This window comes from Monodelphis domestica, chromosome 2 (assembly GCF_027887165.1).
Source record: "Monodelphis domestica isolate mMonDom1 chromosome 2, mMonDom1.pri, whole genome shotgun sequence".
Lineage (NCBI taxonomy): Eukaryota > Metazoa > Chordata > Mammalia > Didelphimorphia > Didelphidae > Monodelphis > Monodelphis domestica.
In genome coordinates this window covers 180,015,164-180,030,503 of record NC_077228.1, presented here as the reverse complement: position 1 = coordinate 180,030,503, position 15,340 = coordinate 180,015,164, and the positions used below count along the sequence as shown (strand labels likewise).

General features: G+C 35.7%; 1 protein-coding gene across 5 annotated transcripts in view; it reads left to right on the top strand.

Annotated features, from left to right (window-relative positions):
- GDPD1 (glycerophosphodiester phosphodiesterase domain containing 1) overlaps positions 1–15,340 on the top strand; it is a 64,060-nt gene that overhangs the window by 21,580 nt on the left and 27,140 nt on the right. For all 5 annotated transcript variants that reach the window (XM_056816494.1, XM_056816495.1, XM_001362738.5 and 2 more), the window contains one exon: positions 3,222–3,264. In XM_056816494.1, coding sequence (XP_056672472.1) covers positions 3,248–3,264 — 17 coding nt within the window. In that variant the 5' untranslated portion in view covers positions 3,222–3,247. The remainder of the gene's footprint in view (positions 1–3,221; positions 3,265–15,340) is intronic.

Genomic DNA, 15,340 nt, shown 5'->3' with positions numbered 1-15,340 from the left:
AACTCTTTTGAGAAAGCACCTCATAATTGTCAGATTGGATAACATGACAGAAAAAGGAAATGAAAAAATGCTGGTGGGGATGTAGGAAAGAAGGTACACTAATGCAAAGTTGAAGTTTTTTTCTCATCCAGTCATTCAGGAGTACAGTTTGAAATGATGCCCAAAGGGATGTAAAACTGTGCATATACCTTTTGACCCAGCAATTCTACTACTGTGTCTATCCCAAAGAAAACAAAGAAAAAGGAAAAAAGGCCCTATGTGTTAAAAAATATTTATAGCAATTTTTTTTGTAATGGTAAAAAATTAGAAATTGAAGGGATGGACTTTAATTGGGAAATGGCTGAACATGTGGTAGATGATTGTGCTGGAATACTGTTGTATTAAAAGAAATGATCAGAGAGATGATGTCAGGAAAACATGAGAAGACTTATGTGAACAGATGCAAAGTGAAGTAAGCAAATGCAGAAAAACATTGTACACAATAACATTGAGGCAGTCTCTGCAAATGCCTCCAGGAGAGAGGGAGAGAGAGAGAAAAGATAGTAGATTGGGGGGGGGGGGGGGCCGGCTGCATGAGAGAGCCAGGTATGAGATAGCAGAAATGAGTCAGAAACCAGGCCTTATTAATGGAGCCACAGCAGAACTCCGATCTCTCTGAACAGCACAAAGGCATAATCCATCCAGTGATCCAAAATTAATACCACACAGGTCAGGAGAAATGATAAAGCTAGCTGAGAGATCAGCCTAGCTTCTTCAGACTATTTGCCAAGCCGGAACCTTACAGCTGAGAGAATAGGGTGCAGGCAATGGAATGAATTAGAAAGAGCTAGGTATTAGCATTGGAAAAGAAAGTGCCTGGCCCAAGGCCAGGTCCCCGGTGAGAGAGATTGTGAAGGAAAGGAATTAAAGATGGAGTTTGGCCTCAAGCTCCAGCAAAGACAGACATAGGTGAAAGGTAAGATCCAAGAGAGGGGAGGTGACTGCTGTGGCTTCTTTTAATGTCTTTGACATGCAATTTACCCAATATATATTGATGAATTACATCATGTATTGCCATTGGGTAATTGTAAATTACAACAAGGTATAGGTGTGGTTTATCTTAGCCAGATGAACACAAAGAAACCTGTTTTCCCGCCTAACCTGGGGGAAGCTGGGATCAAGGGTTAGAGGCTTTACTAGCTCAGACTGAGCATGCTCTCTTCTAAGCCACTCTGTACATTCTGTCTCCCTTGACCATAGCTAGGTGTGGACTGCTACAAACATCAATGTTGTAAAGATGATCAGTTATGAAACATTGGCTACTTTGATCAAGATAATGATCCAAGAAAATTCCAAGTGACTCATGATGAAAAATGGTATCCACCTCCAGAGAGAGAACTGAGGAACTCTGAATGCAAATTGAAACATGCATTTTTCTTTTTTTAACATAATAAATTCACTTTTTGGTAAACTTTTTATTTATTTTTTTTCTGTGGTAGATTTCCCCTTTATTTACTTATTACACATTATAACAAATTTCCATTTAAGTTTTACTAAGTTATAGGATTGAACTTATTTCTCTCTCTACCTTCTCTTCCCCTTCCCAGTGCTGGTAGGCAATTTGATCTGGGTTATTTACATGTGTATTATCATGTATAACATATTTGCATATTGTTCATTATTGTGAATAATCTTAAAAACCCCAAAACATAAACCCAAATAAACAATTGAAAAATCATATGTTTTCATCTACATTCTGACTCCAACAGTTCTTTCTCTGGAGGTGGATAGCATTCTTTGTCATAAGTTTCTCAGAATTGTCCTGGATCATTGCATTGCTGATAAGTCTATCACAATTGATCATTTCACAATATTACTGTGTACAATATTTTCCTGGTTCTGCTTATTTTACTCAATTCTTTCTGAAATCATTCTGTTCATCATTCCTTATAGCAAAATAGTATTGCATGACCATTATATGCCAGTTTGTTTAGCTATTCTATAATTGTAGAAGTAGGTCCTTCCCTCCCTTTTCTTTTTCTTTCTATGGGATATAGACCTAGTAATGGTAAAACAAAAGTTTTCTGCTTTATTTTAATTACCTTTTTTTGGGCAACATTGCGAATAGGAAAATGCTTTGCATGACTTCATATGTATAATTAATATCATATTGCTTGCCTTTTCAAGGAGTAGGGAAAGGACTCAGGGGTAGAAGAAAACTTGGAACTCAAAATTAAAAATGAAAGTTTGTTCAAAAATATGTTTGTGATTTCTTCATATGCTATTAAGTTCCATAAGAAGGGGTTGTTTTTCATTTAATTTTCTCTTTTCTGGTGCTTATTGAAGGAAGACTCAGATTGAAATTATCTTTCTTCATTCTACTCTGTATCTTATACTGTTGAAATTGCTCTGATTTTATCTTGATGGATAACTTTTTAATTTAACCAGCATAATGTTTTTAACATTGGGTGAAACTTGTGTTTAAATGCTGCACATTATGGTATTTGTTAGGTTGTTACTTGACAAGCAACAGAAAACACGTAGTAAAAATGACCATTTAATGCATTTATAAGTGTACTTTGAAGCAATAAACTATGAAATCATTCAATAACAATTTTCAAGGGGATAAGTGTGGCTTTTTGCTATGGAGAAATTGGTTTTCTATTTGTTATGTTGCCATAATATTTTTCCATATGCATATCTTAAACATTCAAATTTTTGTTCATATTTTAGTTTTGGGATATTTTTTTAACTTTTGTGGATTTTCATTGTATGAGACTATTTTCTACATTATCTGTTAACTGTATGTAGTCACTTTAATTTTGACTACATTTTTCCTCTGTGCCTATGAAGACTTAAAGAAATTAATTCCATTTAAACATTTGGTATTTCTTTAAATTTATACTGTAGTAAGCCATCTTCTTTGTCATCCTTTTTTACACAAGAAAACAGGAATGTGTAACTGGATCATTGGAGGGCGTTTTAGTTATTCTATCTGCTAATGTTGCTTTGGTCATGTTTTAATCATTGTTTGCTCCTGAATGCAGCTGAAGAAACAAAAGCTCTGTAAACTCTGACCTCTTAAAACAGTGTCTTTTGAGTTAGGTTACATTTTGATGACTACCTAATGTATGTTCAAAGACAAGTTAGATTTGTCTTTTTAAAATATAGTAATTCAATCAAGAATTGTGCTTTGATATTGAGAAAATGAATAAATGAGAATTTATTTCACGTTTTTACAGGTGCTGGAGAGAATTTAGAGAATACAATGACAGCCTTTCGGCAGTAAGTATGTAAAATGAGACCCTTATGTCAGATGTGCCTTAATAATGGAAGAGAATTGTCTTCACTGAGGAACTAGATATATAATGTTGTTATTTTCTCTGGTTTTATTAAGACTACTTAAAAAATTTTTTTTATTGATGCCTTAAATCTTTGCATAAGTTGTTTTTATCCCCTTCCTCCATTAATCCATTTCTTGTGGCAAAAGAGAAACAACTAAGTAAAAATACCCAATACAAAGACTGTACTTTACAACTTACTTGGTTTTTAGACCTAGTAGTCCTCTACTTCCCCTTCTGTGAGGGGAAGTGTTTCATTGTGACTTCTCTAGAACCTTCACTGGTGTTGCCATTACTTTCTTTTAGTAATCTTTAGTTCAGTTTCCTTTTAGTAATCTTTAAATTGTTATAGTCATGTAAAATTATTCTTTGTTCTTATTTCATCCATGTCATTTTGCAGAAATATTCTCATGTTTCTTTGAAGCCTTTATATGCACTATATTTTTTTTAAACCCATACCTTTTCTTTTAGAATCCTTACTAAGTATTGGTTCCAAAGCAGAAGAGCAGTGTAAAGGCTAGGCAATTTGGGATTAAGTCACTTGCCAAAGGTCACATAGGTAGGAAGGGTCTGAGGCCAGATTTGAACCCAGGAACCTACTGTCTCCCAGCCTGCACTTTAGCCACTGAGCCATTTAACTGTCCCTACATTCACTATTTGTTACTGTACAAAACTGTTTAATTATATTCAAATACAATAGTTTTTTGCCCTATTTCCTAATTGATTAGTACCCACTTTATTTCTAGTTCTTTGTTGCCACAAAGAGTGCCACTATAGATATTTTGGCATATATTGGAACTTTGTTTATATCTCTGACTTCCTTGGGTCTATGCCTAGAAGTGGGATTGGGGGATGAAAGGGTTTGAACAATTTAATAATTTTTTTTCTTAATTCCAACTTGAAATCTAAAATAGTTAGACACTTCATAACTGCCACAAGGCATCAATTTGCCTTTTTTGCCAGAGCAATATCAACTGTCAACGGCTACGGGAGGGGGATTGGGGAAGGGGAGGGAAAGAATCTTGTAACCATGGAAAAATATTCAAAATTAATTAATTAAATAAAGATTTCCAAAACTTAAAAAAAAAAACCACATCAACTGTTAATTTTTTTCTTCTTTGCCAGTTTGCATGTCATGAAGTGAGTTATCAAGAGTTGTTTTAACTTCTATTTCTCTTATACTAGAGATTTGGATTAATTTTGTATGTGGTCCTTTCAAGTTTGCAAATCTTTTTTATTTTGAAAACTGTTTAAATGCTTTGATCATTTTTATTTGGGAATTGATGATTTTTGGTTTAACATAATTGTATCAATTCCTTAGCAAGTTTGGATATTAGACCTTTATCAGTAATATTTTATTTAATGCAAATGTTTTTCTCATTTTGCTTTTTCTCTTTATGTTTTTATTCCAACAAAAGCTTTTTAATTTCATGTAGTTGAAATTATCTGTTTTATGTTTTGTGAACTCCTTTATCCTTTGTTTATAAAACTGCATAAAAAACTTATTAAATACTTGTTATAGTGTTTGACTTCTATATGACTGAAAAATTAGGAACTATAGTTTTTCAAGCTGAAAGAAAATAACAATGAACAAAACTGATGTTTATTAGCCCAGAGAATGCTGTATGTCTTATAAATTATTAAATTTATAGAGATGGGTGTCTCTAGCCTTTTGAGTTTTCCTCAGGCTTTTTTAGCCTTTAAAAATTGACTTTTATTGTCTCCTTTGAGAAAATAAATCATAATGTATATGTTGCTAAGTAGTTTACAGGGAAGCAGAAAGAGGAGTCTGAAATGAAGTTTTGAGTGAATTATTCCTTGTTTTAGTGGACTAAATGGATAACAACAGTCTATAATAATGAGAAGATTTTCTTTTCCCTTAAAATTCAAAAGTGAATTAAAAAATTAAAAAACATTGTGAAAGGAAATGGTTTCTGTATGAAGAATAGTTTTGAGGGTATGTTTATTTTAAAGTAGGTAAGTTGGACTGGAAATCAGGAAATCTGGATTTTTATTTCTGGTTTTCTCTCTGACCTGCTTAATGACTTTTTTTCTTGCAAATTATTTCCCCTTTCTGTGTCTGTTTTCCTACTTGGTTCAGCAGTTCTGCTTTTTAATTTTTCAAGACTCTTCTGATGAAAAAGTTTATTTTTTCTACATTTTATATTCTCTGTCCCTTCTACAAAATTAAGGAATTGGAGAATTTTCCTTTGTCAGTATACTTTGACAGACTATTTTAAATTATTTCATTTACAATATTTACTTCAGGGCCCTGTGATATCATTATTATGCAAACTATCTACTCATATAAGATGGTCTGTGGCCCAACAATTTTTGCCTGTTATTTTATTTAAATTCTCATTATTCTTGGAAGGGGAGAAAATGGTACCTACCTTTATGTAGACTTTTAAGTGTCAAATTCTTGTTCACATTTCTTTGAAAACTGTGCTGGAAAAAAAAGGGGGGTGGTGGCACAAGTCGACAACTAAGTGGATGGAGAGCCAGTCCAGGAAATTGGAGGTACTAGGTTCAAATCTAGTCTCAGACACTTCCTAGCTATATATCCCTTGGCAAGTCACTTAATCCCAGTTGCCCAGCCCTTACCACTCTTCTGCCTTGGAACCAATAGTTATTGATTCTAAAACAGAAGGTAAGGGGTTTTTTTGTTGTTTTTTTTAACATTGTGCTGCCTTTCTCTTTGAATAATTTCAACAACATTCTGTGTATTAAAATGCTTTTTAGAGCTGTTTCTTTGAAATTCTTTCTCAGAACTGTTCCCCTCTGAAATATACTCAAACTTCTTCAGTTTAAGAAGGCATTTGTAAGGGCAGCAGGTTTTAAATATGACAAATGTTGTAATGACTAGAAATTGGTCTTTTAAAAATTATTTGAAATTCTTCCCAGTCATCAAAAAACATCTAATTTGGGTGTTGTATTTTTTTTCCTTGCTAGACATACCACTTTTGGTGTAGAATGCTTTCTTTAAAGGGGCACATTTTTCTTCTTCAGCAGTATTGTTATTCAGATCAAATAGTAAGCATAAAAAAGAACTATAGAGCCTCCACATCTTTATATAGTTTTTTTGGATTTCTTAATTAAAAATTTTTTTCTAGTGTTTCAAAAGAAGGAAGTTACTATTTCTGATTTCTTAACACTTTGAAGCTGTTTTGTTTTTGAAAAATTATGTTATGGGTTCCAAAATCTGTATAAACATAAAATGGCCTTAAATTTCAGTTTTTCCTTTTATGTGTGTGTGTGTGTATGTGTTTTGTCTTGTCTTTGAATGGTCTTGGGCTCATTTCATGTTGATTACTATTTTTTTGTTTTTAAGGTTCTATAATTACAGGCCTTGTATCATAGAATCTTTCCTCTTCTAAAAGTTAAAAGCTGTGGGGCCAGCTAGGTAGCACAGTGGATAGAGCACCACCAGGTCTAGATTTTGAAGGACATGAATTCAAATTTGGCCTTAGACACTTCCGAACTATGACCCTGGGCCAGTCACTTAACTCTCTTTACATAGCTCTTGCCCTTCTGTCTGATACTAAACCTGACAGTAAAGGTCTAAAAGAAAAAAGATAAAGACATTGAATGATAAGGATTTCAGGGGGAGAGGAAATGAACAGCTTTCATATCTACCTTTTTCCTTGTCTAATTTGCTCTGAATTAGATTAAGGAAGAGCTAGTTCTTTCCTTGGATGGCAGGAGTCAGAAAAACTTGTCAAGCTCCTAGCTTCCTCATCTATTAGCTGTGTAATTTTGGACTAAATCACTTAACCTGTCTGATCATGTTTTCTCTTTTGTAAAATGGAAATAATGGCCTGCCTCACAGGGAATAGATAGGATCTTGAAGCCAGATAATTTATGCAAAAGGATTTTGTACCCTTTACATGGAAGAATAAGAGATTGTATTAGTTGATGATTGACAATGAGGTGGTAGAAGTAACACCTACCTTATGAGTAACAGTAAAATTCTGAATTGTATTCAAGGCATTAAGTTATATGTACAGATTGCTTCCTCCAGTAGAAAGTAAGCTCCTTTTTTTCAGTAATGGATGAGGGTTTTTTGAGCCTGGACAGTGTCTCTTACACTGTAGGTACTTAATAAATGTTTGTTCATCAAAAGGTGGGGAACCAGGGCTGGTGATGAGTCAGCGTAATTATCCCCACTAAGGGTTTGGAATCTAGATGATAAAATAGGTGGCTGCATAGTGACCAAAATATATGTTGTATAAGTATATGCTAAATGACACTTTTAAGAATTTTATACACTTATGTATACATGTGTCACTATTTGATTACAATCTAAGAATCAATCTCTCCCTCCTCACATATCCAGTCACTTGCTAAGTCTTATGGTTTCTGTGATATCCTTCTTTTCTCTTATGTAGCCTTCATGACTAGATCAGGCCCTCATCACCTTTTCACTAGGTCCTCTAATTGATCACTAGACCTCACATTTCCCCTTCTTCAGTGTATCCTTTCTAGAGTTGCCAAAGGGGTATTCCTGAAGTACATGTTCTCAGCAAGCTCTCAGCAAGCAAGTGGGCTCCCTGGCCTTTTTGCTATTTGCCATATAGCATTTTATGTGTTGCCTCTGGCTTTCCTCATGCTTCTCAGTGTACTCCTTCCTTCTCTTCCTGCTCCTAAAATCTTTGGCTTTCTTCAAAGATCAGAGCAAGAACATTTTCTTTAAGTCCTTTTGGAATGGGGGTGCATGGTTTCCTGGACACCCCAAAGAATCCCAGGTCAGAAAGAGTATGTGAGGAATTCCTTGATCCTGGACCCCAGGAATGCTGGTGGTAGAAGAAAGCTAGCCCTTGTACCACCAAAGAAACTGCATAAGCAAAGGATTCTCTGAGATACATTTCTTTCTGTTTTAGATGCAGTCTCCTAGTTTTATGATGAGGGTGTTAGCATGGATAGATACCTTTTGCTTGCATCTCAAATATCACTAGATTCTCTGAGATATGCAACCCACCCAGCTTTATGATCTAGGCTTAATATGTAATAAACTATATATACCTGTGCTTCTACTTCAGACGCCAAGACACCTCACATGGGAATGTCACCTAATCTTCCTTGTTTGTCTCCCTCTCCACCTTCCTTTACGGGTCACAGTCTCTGTTCCTTTAAGGTATAAAAATCCTGGACCCCACCTCCCCAAGGGGGCAGACTTCACCTGTACCTGCCTCCCAGCCATTCACTCAATAAATTCCTCTATTTTAAAAGATTCTTCAGAGCCTGGTAATTCTTTAAGTGGGCTCCCTCCCAAACCAGATAACATCAAGCTCTCCAACAACAATTTGCTGATTTTCCAAGATGCTGGAGCACTCCTTCCCCAAACTACTTTGTATTTCATTGTGTATGCATTATGCATATATGTATGTGTTTGGATTGGCTTTCTCCCAGATCTCTTCTATAAGCTGATTGAGAACAGAAACTATCACATTTTTTTGTCATTGTATCTCCAGCACACTTTGCTCAGTGTCCAGCACATTTTAATTACTGAATAGATAATTGCTGATTGATTGAACTAATAAAAGAGAATTCAAAGGGAGGCAGTCACTGATATTAAGCTTTTATGGATACTATAGAATCTATATTCAAATGTAAATAGGTCTAAATAGTGACAAATACAGATACTATGTACCATACCCTTCCAAGAATTCTATACATTCACATGAATTTCTGTCATCTATACACCCAGTTTTGTAAATTCAGAGTAAACTGCTTTCTTACCCCACTTAGGCAGAAGGTGTAGTTTCTTCATCTTTCTCTCTACTCATACTTCTCAGCCACCATTGTCGATCTGGCCCTCATTACCTCTCATCTGGACTATTGTAATAACCTTCTAATTGGTTTCCCCAACCACAAGTCTCTCTCCTCAACAGTCTGTCTTCCAGTCACCTGCCAAAGTGGTATGCTTAATTGGTTTTTTGATTCTTAAAGTTCCATTCATTTCCCTTTTTTTAAAAATGGATTGGGGGGGCCAAGTGTGGGAGTACATGCCTGGGATCTCAGCTAGTAAGGAGGCTGAGGCAGGAGGACCACCAGAATTAAAGAATTCTGAACTTTAGTGAGGCTAAAGCCCACTTTGGATGTCTACTAAGTTTGGCACAACTATGATGAGCTCCTGGGAGTGGAGGGAGACTAGGCTGCCAAGGCTGGGGTGAACTAGTTAAGTGTGAAAGAGAGCAGGGTAAAGCTTCCATGACTATCAAAATTAGGAACTTTTAAAAAAAGTTTAATTAATTTATAATATTTTTCCATGGTTACATGATTTATGTTCTTTCCCTCCCCTCCCCCATATTTGACACACAATTCCACTGGGTTTTACATGTGTTGTTGATCAAGACCTATTTCCATATTATTGATAATTGCCTGAGGGTGATCCTTTAGGGTCTTCCTCCCCAAGGATTGGGGACATTATTGAGAAGTGTCTATGCCCTTACAGCCTCAGTGAGATTGAGGAAGACTCTAGCTCTCATACCAGACCTGACCCCCAAAAAAGGAATGGGGGTCAAAGAATAAATATAGATGTTAACAGAAGGCATTTGAAGGGGAATATATCCCCATACAGATTAAATTTGGAGCTGAAAAATAGAGACATAATAGTCTAGAAACAAGGATCCTTTTATATTAAAGTTCATAAAACTAGGTTAGTAGGACAGGTGATCATATCTGAATACCCATAGGGCAATTTGGTCCCTATAAAAATTCACTTTGAATGTGAAAGAAGTGTTTGCACAACAGCTAAGATTCTTGGTTGGCACACAAAGGTATTAACAATAGTTTTTTTTTTTGCTTTCAGTCAATACAGGCCATAAATCAGTTTATTTTATGTAATCCTCTTGAGAACATTTGATTAATAAATGAATAGTATAACATTTGAATGGAATTTCTTTCAGGAGCTATGTGCCTCTTTGTTCTGACCTAGAGTTTTTCTTTTTTCCCCGGGGAACAGCTTTCTTGCCTTTGATTTCTCTTAACATTTTTTCTCATGCCAGATCAGCAACCCTTTGGAAACTTAGCTATAATCTATCTACTGCTTAAGGTGAAAGAGACACACATAGTTGCTATTTCTGAAACAATCTGAAGGCCAAAGTGATAATGAAATATATCTCAAATATACTAATGTCTCATTTTTAGCAGTGTTTCAAATTCATGAATCAGATATCATAGATTTAATATATATCTAGTATATATATATTTATACTAAACACTTATTATTAAGTATATTAAATATATACATTTAAAATATATCTTCTCCTCATGTATACAGATGAAGAAACAGGCCCCAAAATTTTAAGCAATGTGCCTCAGATCATGATCATACAGGTAGTAAGTTAGGGCCAGAGGTGGAATTTGTTCTTTCTCCTCAAATTATATTAGCTTCCCATGTTCTAGATAAACTAACTGCTGACTTGGCTTTGATATTTCATTCATAAACATGCTTATACCTAGAATAAGCATTTTAACTGCATTTATAAAATAGCACTGCAAGTTTATTCACAACAAGGATCCTAAGTTATTCATCATACTTTGGATTTAAAAATAAATGAATGAACGAACACTGTTGGCTGTATATTTTGTTTATGGTAGATAACCTCTAGCAGAGGTTTTTAAGCTGAGGCTTATGAATTTTCTAATTTGTCAATAACTGATTTCAGTATAATTGATTTATTTTATGATCATATGTATGTTATGCATTTTAAAAACAACTTGAGAAAGGATTATTAGGCAATAAAAAGAGGAATAATCTCTGCTTTGTTGAAATCTTTACTTTTTTTTAACATTGCTATAACTTTCCAGTGGCTCCTGACTTCCTTCTTCCCTCCCCTTATCTTTTCACCACAAAAGTATAGTCAAGCAAAGCAAATCAACACATTGAGCATGTTGTCAATGTATTGATAATGCTTGACTCATTTTGTACCTATAGAATACTTTCTTCCCTTCCCTGTGACCTCTCATCCCTTTTTTTTTTTTGACTGAGAAGAGGAAGTCTTCAACAGTCAGTCCCCTAAAGTACTTGAAACCTTTAAAAAACCCTGTATTGTCATACATTTTTGAGAGAATTTGGTATGACCATAAGAAACTTACTTTTGCCTTCCCTGGATTTATAGTTCAATTTGGCATTCAGTTGTTGATACTGAATTTTTAAGTTTTAAAGTATAGGCATACCTCAGTTTCTTTCCTTACCTATAATTTGAGAATATTGTGATATCTATGGTCTCTTTGAGCCCAGATTTTCTAAAAAAATATGTCCATTAATGTCTAGAATTTATAAAAGAGATTTCATTTTTCAATAAAAGCAGTCTATAGCCAGAAAGTGAGTTTTTCTTAAACTTAAATTCCTACCTTAAGTTCATGTTGATTAATGAAACATTGGTGACCATAGAGCCTGTCTCTTTGGTGAATGTACATGTACCTTAAAATGTCTAATTCCGTTTGTTTTGAGACCTTAAACTTGGCTTTAGTTGGCTTATTCAACATGCATATGTCCTACACCCTGTGGAAAACAGAAAATAAAAATCTGTGACACAATAAAATAATACATAGGTGTGATAGTGTAGTATAAATAGAACCCCCATTATTCCATGTTTTTCTCACACCCACATTTTGAAAAGAACTAACAAACTTTTGTCCTAAATCAGTAGTTGTATATGTCCCCCTATATAAAAAGGAGAGAGAAAAGCAAACTGTCTTGAAATAGGAACTCTGCAATCAAGTTGGTTACTCCTCAAGTAAATGAGTGAGCCATTTGAACTAATGTGCATTTTTCTTTAGTAGTTGTATAAATGCTCAAATAACATTCCTTTGTTGTTTAGGCAGAAATGGAATTCTCAGAGTAAGAGGGAGTATCATAAGCAAATATTTGTACATCTTTTGGAGGAGCTAAATAGAAGGAAAAGATCCCCTGTTTGGTTGATAGGGAATATTTTCAAAAAGTGTAAAGATGAGGACAAATGAGAACAAATGGATTTTGGTAAATTTGCTCAATTTTATTTTGTTAAACTGTATTGTGGTAAAGTCTTATTTTATACCCCTAGAGTTTGTTAGTAGAAAGGCAGGGGGAATGGGGGGGGGGATGCTCCCCTCCCACAGGGGATAAAGTGGGCTGCTCACAGGTGGCAGAGCTGGAGGGGAACAGAGCACTTGGGTACCCTCCTCCCCCTCTCTGCATGCTGAGGACATTCCTCACTTCACCCACCCCTCTGCCCAGCAGCTCAATGGCAGTGCTTCCTCCCTCCCCTGTGTGGGTTAAGGGCATACTTAGCATGTGGTGGTGGTGGGGGGAGCATGGCACTCAATCTTGGGGGGGAAGGTGGGGTCAGGACCTGACACTATCTCTAAAAGGTACATCACTAAATTAAGCTATTCAGCCAACTCCAAATCTTTCCAATTATGTTAACTTCTAGTTCATTTCTCAACATCTTTTTTACAAGAATGATAGGAGCTATTTTTTCAAATGCTTTGCTGAAGTCTGAGCAAACCTCAGCATTCCTCCAATATACTATTGAGCCTGTTGAAAAAGAAAAGAAGTATCAGTATCTGTTCATGGTGAAACTTTACCAGCCTTTTGTAATCACCACTTTTAGATATTGCTTAACTATCTTTGTGATGACCTGATGTCCTTAAATTTTCCAAGAAATTGAAGACAGTTTGCTGGCTGATAGTTTGTAGACCCTTAAATTCATCAAGGGCATTTAGGTACTCTCAGAATATCTCCTTACATGTTCTGTAATCACTGGGTTTGTTGGCTGCCGTGTTTACTCTGAGCTTTAAACCCTTGCAGGTAGGGGAAAGATATTACAGAAAGTTAGGATGGAATAGTTAGGAGGGTAGATACTAGCAGGAAGAGACACTGGGAAAGCTGAATGTTTGATCCCCTAACTTGAAGAAATATAAAGATAATTTTCTTTTAGTCACTCATCAGGGCTACATCTCAGATGATGGACACTTCTGAAAGCCACCAATCCAAAATATGGATAACAGCCAGGTAGCTAAAAGGTCATTAGCCTTGTGCATGAAATTTGTCCCAGGGCTCTGATTGATACATGAACTTGTCCTATACAATATTCCCAAGTGTTTTCTGGTCAGCCTGCCAAGAATCTGTACTCAATAGTCCAGCCAAATTGGTTTTCTCTCTGTTCCTCATTCATGAGATGTCCTCTCTTTGCCTTTGCAATGACCTTTTCCCATGCCTGGAAAACTCCTCATACCTATGCATCTGAGGAAGAACCTCTATTTCTTCAAAATCCCTTTTGATTCAGCCAGCTATCTATACATGCACCTTTCCTATTCTCCCAACTGCTAGTGCCCGATCCTTCTCAGTCTCTACTTTGTATCTATTTTTATTTGTTCTGAATATAATCACTTAATACTTCTTGTCTCCCCCATTAGAATATAAGCCCCTTATCCCCAAACCCACCCTCATAGAGGTGGGAGGACTCAGAGGTATGACATATAACACATTTTCAGACTTTTTCAACATTCTGATCAGTTGTAGTGATTTTTTTCTCTGATCTTAAGTTTTTCTTTGATGACATAAAAAAATAGAAGACATCAACAGAAACTTTTAAAAAAGTAGGTGAGGTGGCTATGGTGAGTAGAGTGCCAGATTTGGAGTCAGGAGGACCTGGGTTCAAATCTGACTTCAGATACTTCCTAACTTTGTGACCATGGACAAGTCACTTAATCCTCCATTTGCCTAGTTCTTATCCTTCTGTCTTAATAGTTGTTCCTAAGAAAAATAAGGGTTTTAAGGGGAAAAAATGTAAGCTGCTTGCAACTAGGGATTGTTTTATTAATTGCACTTAATTGTGCATATCATAGGTGCTTAATAAATGCTTATTTATTAATTGATTTCACCCTCCCTGGAGACCTCATGAAGGAGATATGAAATCATTGCTTTTTTATAGATCGCTTCTGAGGTCCTGAAACCTTTTTTATGGGACTGGTAGGTAGTTTCCACTCCCTTGTGTCATTAGAAAATGAGGCACTTCTCAGCAAACCTACCTCTTGCCCATTAATCCCTTTGACCTTCCTGAGAGGAGTTATCCAATGACCAATGGGTAATACATGGCAGTAGTTTGGAGGGGACTTCCCAATTCCAGATTTAGTAAACCAAAAACTGGGCAATTAAGATTTTTTTAATCAGCAAGGATCCTTTCCCTTCTCACTTCCCCTCCCCTCCCTTTCCATTGAAAAAGAAAAAAACAAAACCTGTTACAAATGTATAGTCAACAAAACAAATTTCAAAATTGACCATATCCCCCCACCCCTTATGAGATTCATTTTGCATTCATTTCTTTATTAGGAGGTGGGTAATATCTTCCATCATTAATCCTCAGGAATCTGTACTGATCTATACTGATCAGAATTCTAAGTCTTTCAGAGTTGTTTTATATATTGTATATATTGTATATACAAAGACTTTGTATAAGTTGTTCTTCTGTTTGTATTCACTCCACTTGTTTGGTTTCATACAATCCTTCCCAGGCTTCTCAGAAACATCCCCTTTGTAATTTCCTACAGTACAGTAAGATTCCATCACATTTATATACCATAATTGTTTAGCCATGCATGCATAGACAACCCTCTCCCTCAGTTTCCATTTCTTCATCAGCACACTTTGGGCCTTCTGTAGCTAATTCTATTGGCCCTGTGATACTTCTTCCCTAGATACTGCCACTGCCCCACTGTGCTAAAACATGAATATTGAAACCATTCTGGTCCTGCTGCTATAGCTCTTGGTTACCACATTGATGAGGTCAAGAATGACCATATAGGTTGTGTTAGGAATGGGTTTCTGGTGAGCTAGACCAGGGCCTGGGTTATTCCTATAAATGTTATCCTTGATAATGCAGAAAGCTTCTCTTACTGTTAATGTCACCTGAGGGACCCAGCACCTCTTCTTTAATTGAATTTTTAAAAATTGCATTAATTGACAATTGTTTTCTGACATTTTGCAATTCAGATCCCTCTGGATCTTTCCTTCCCTGAGGCAATAATAGTCT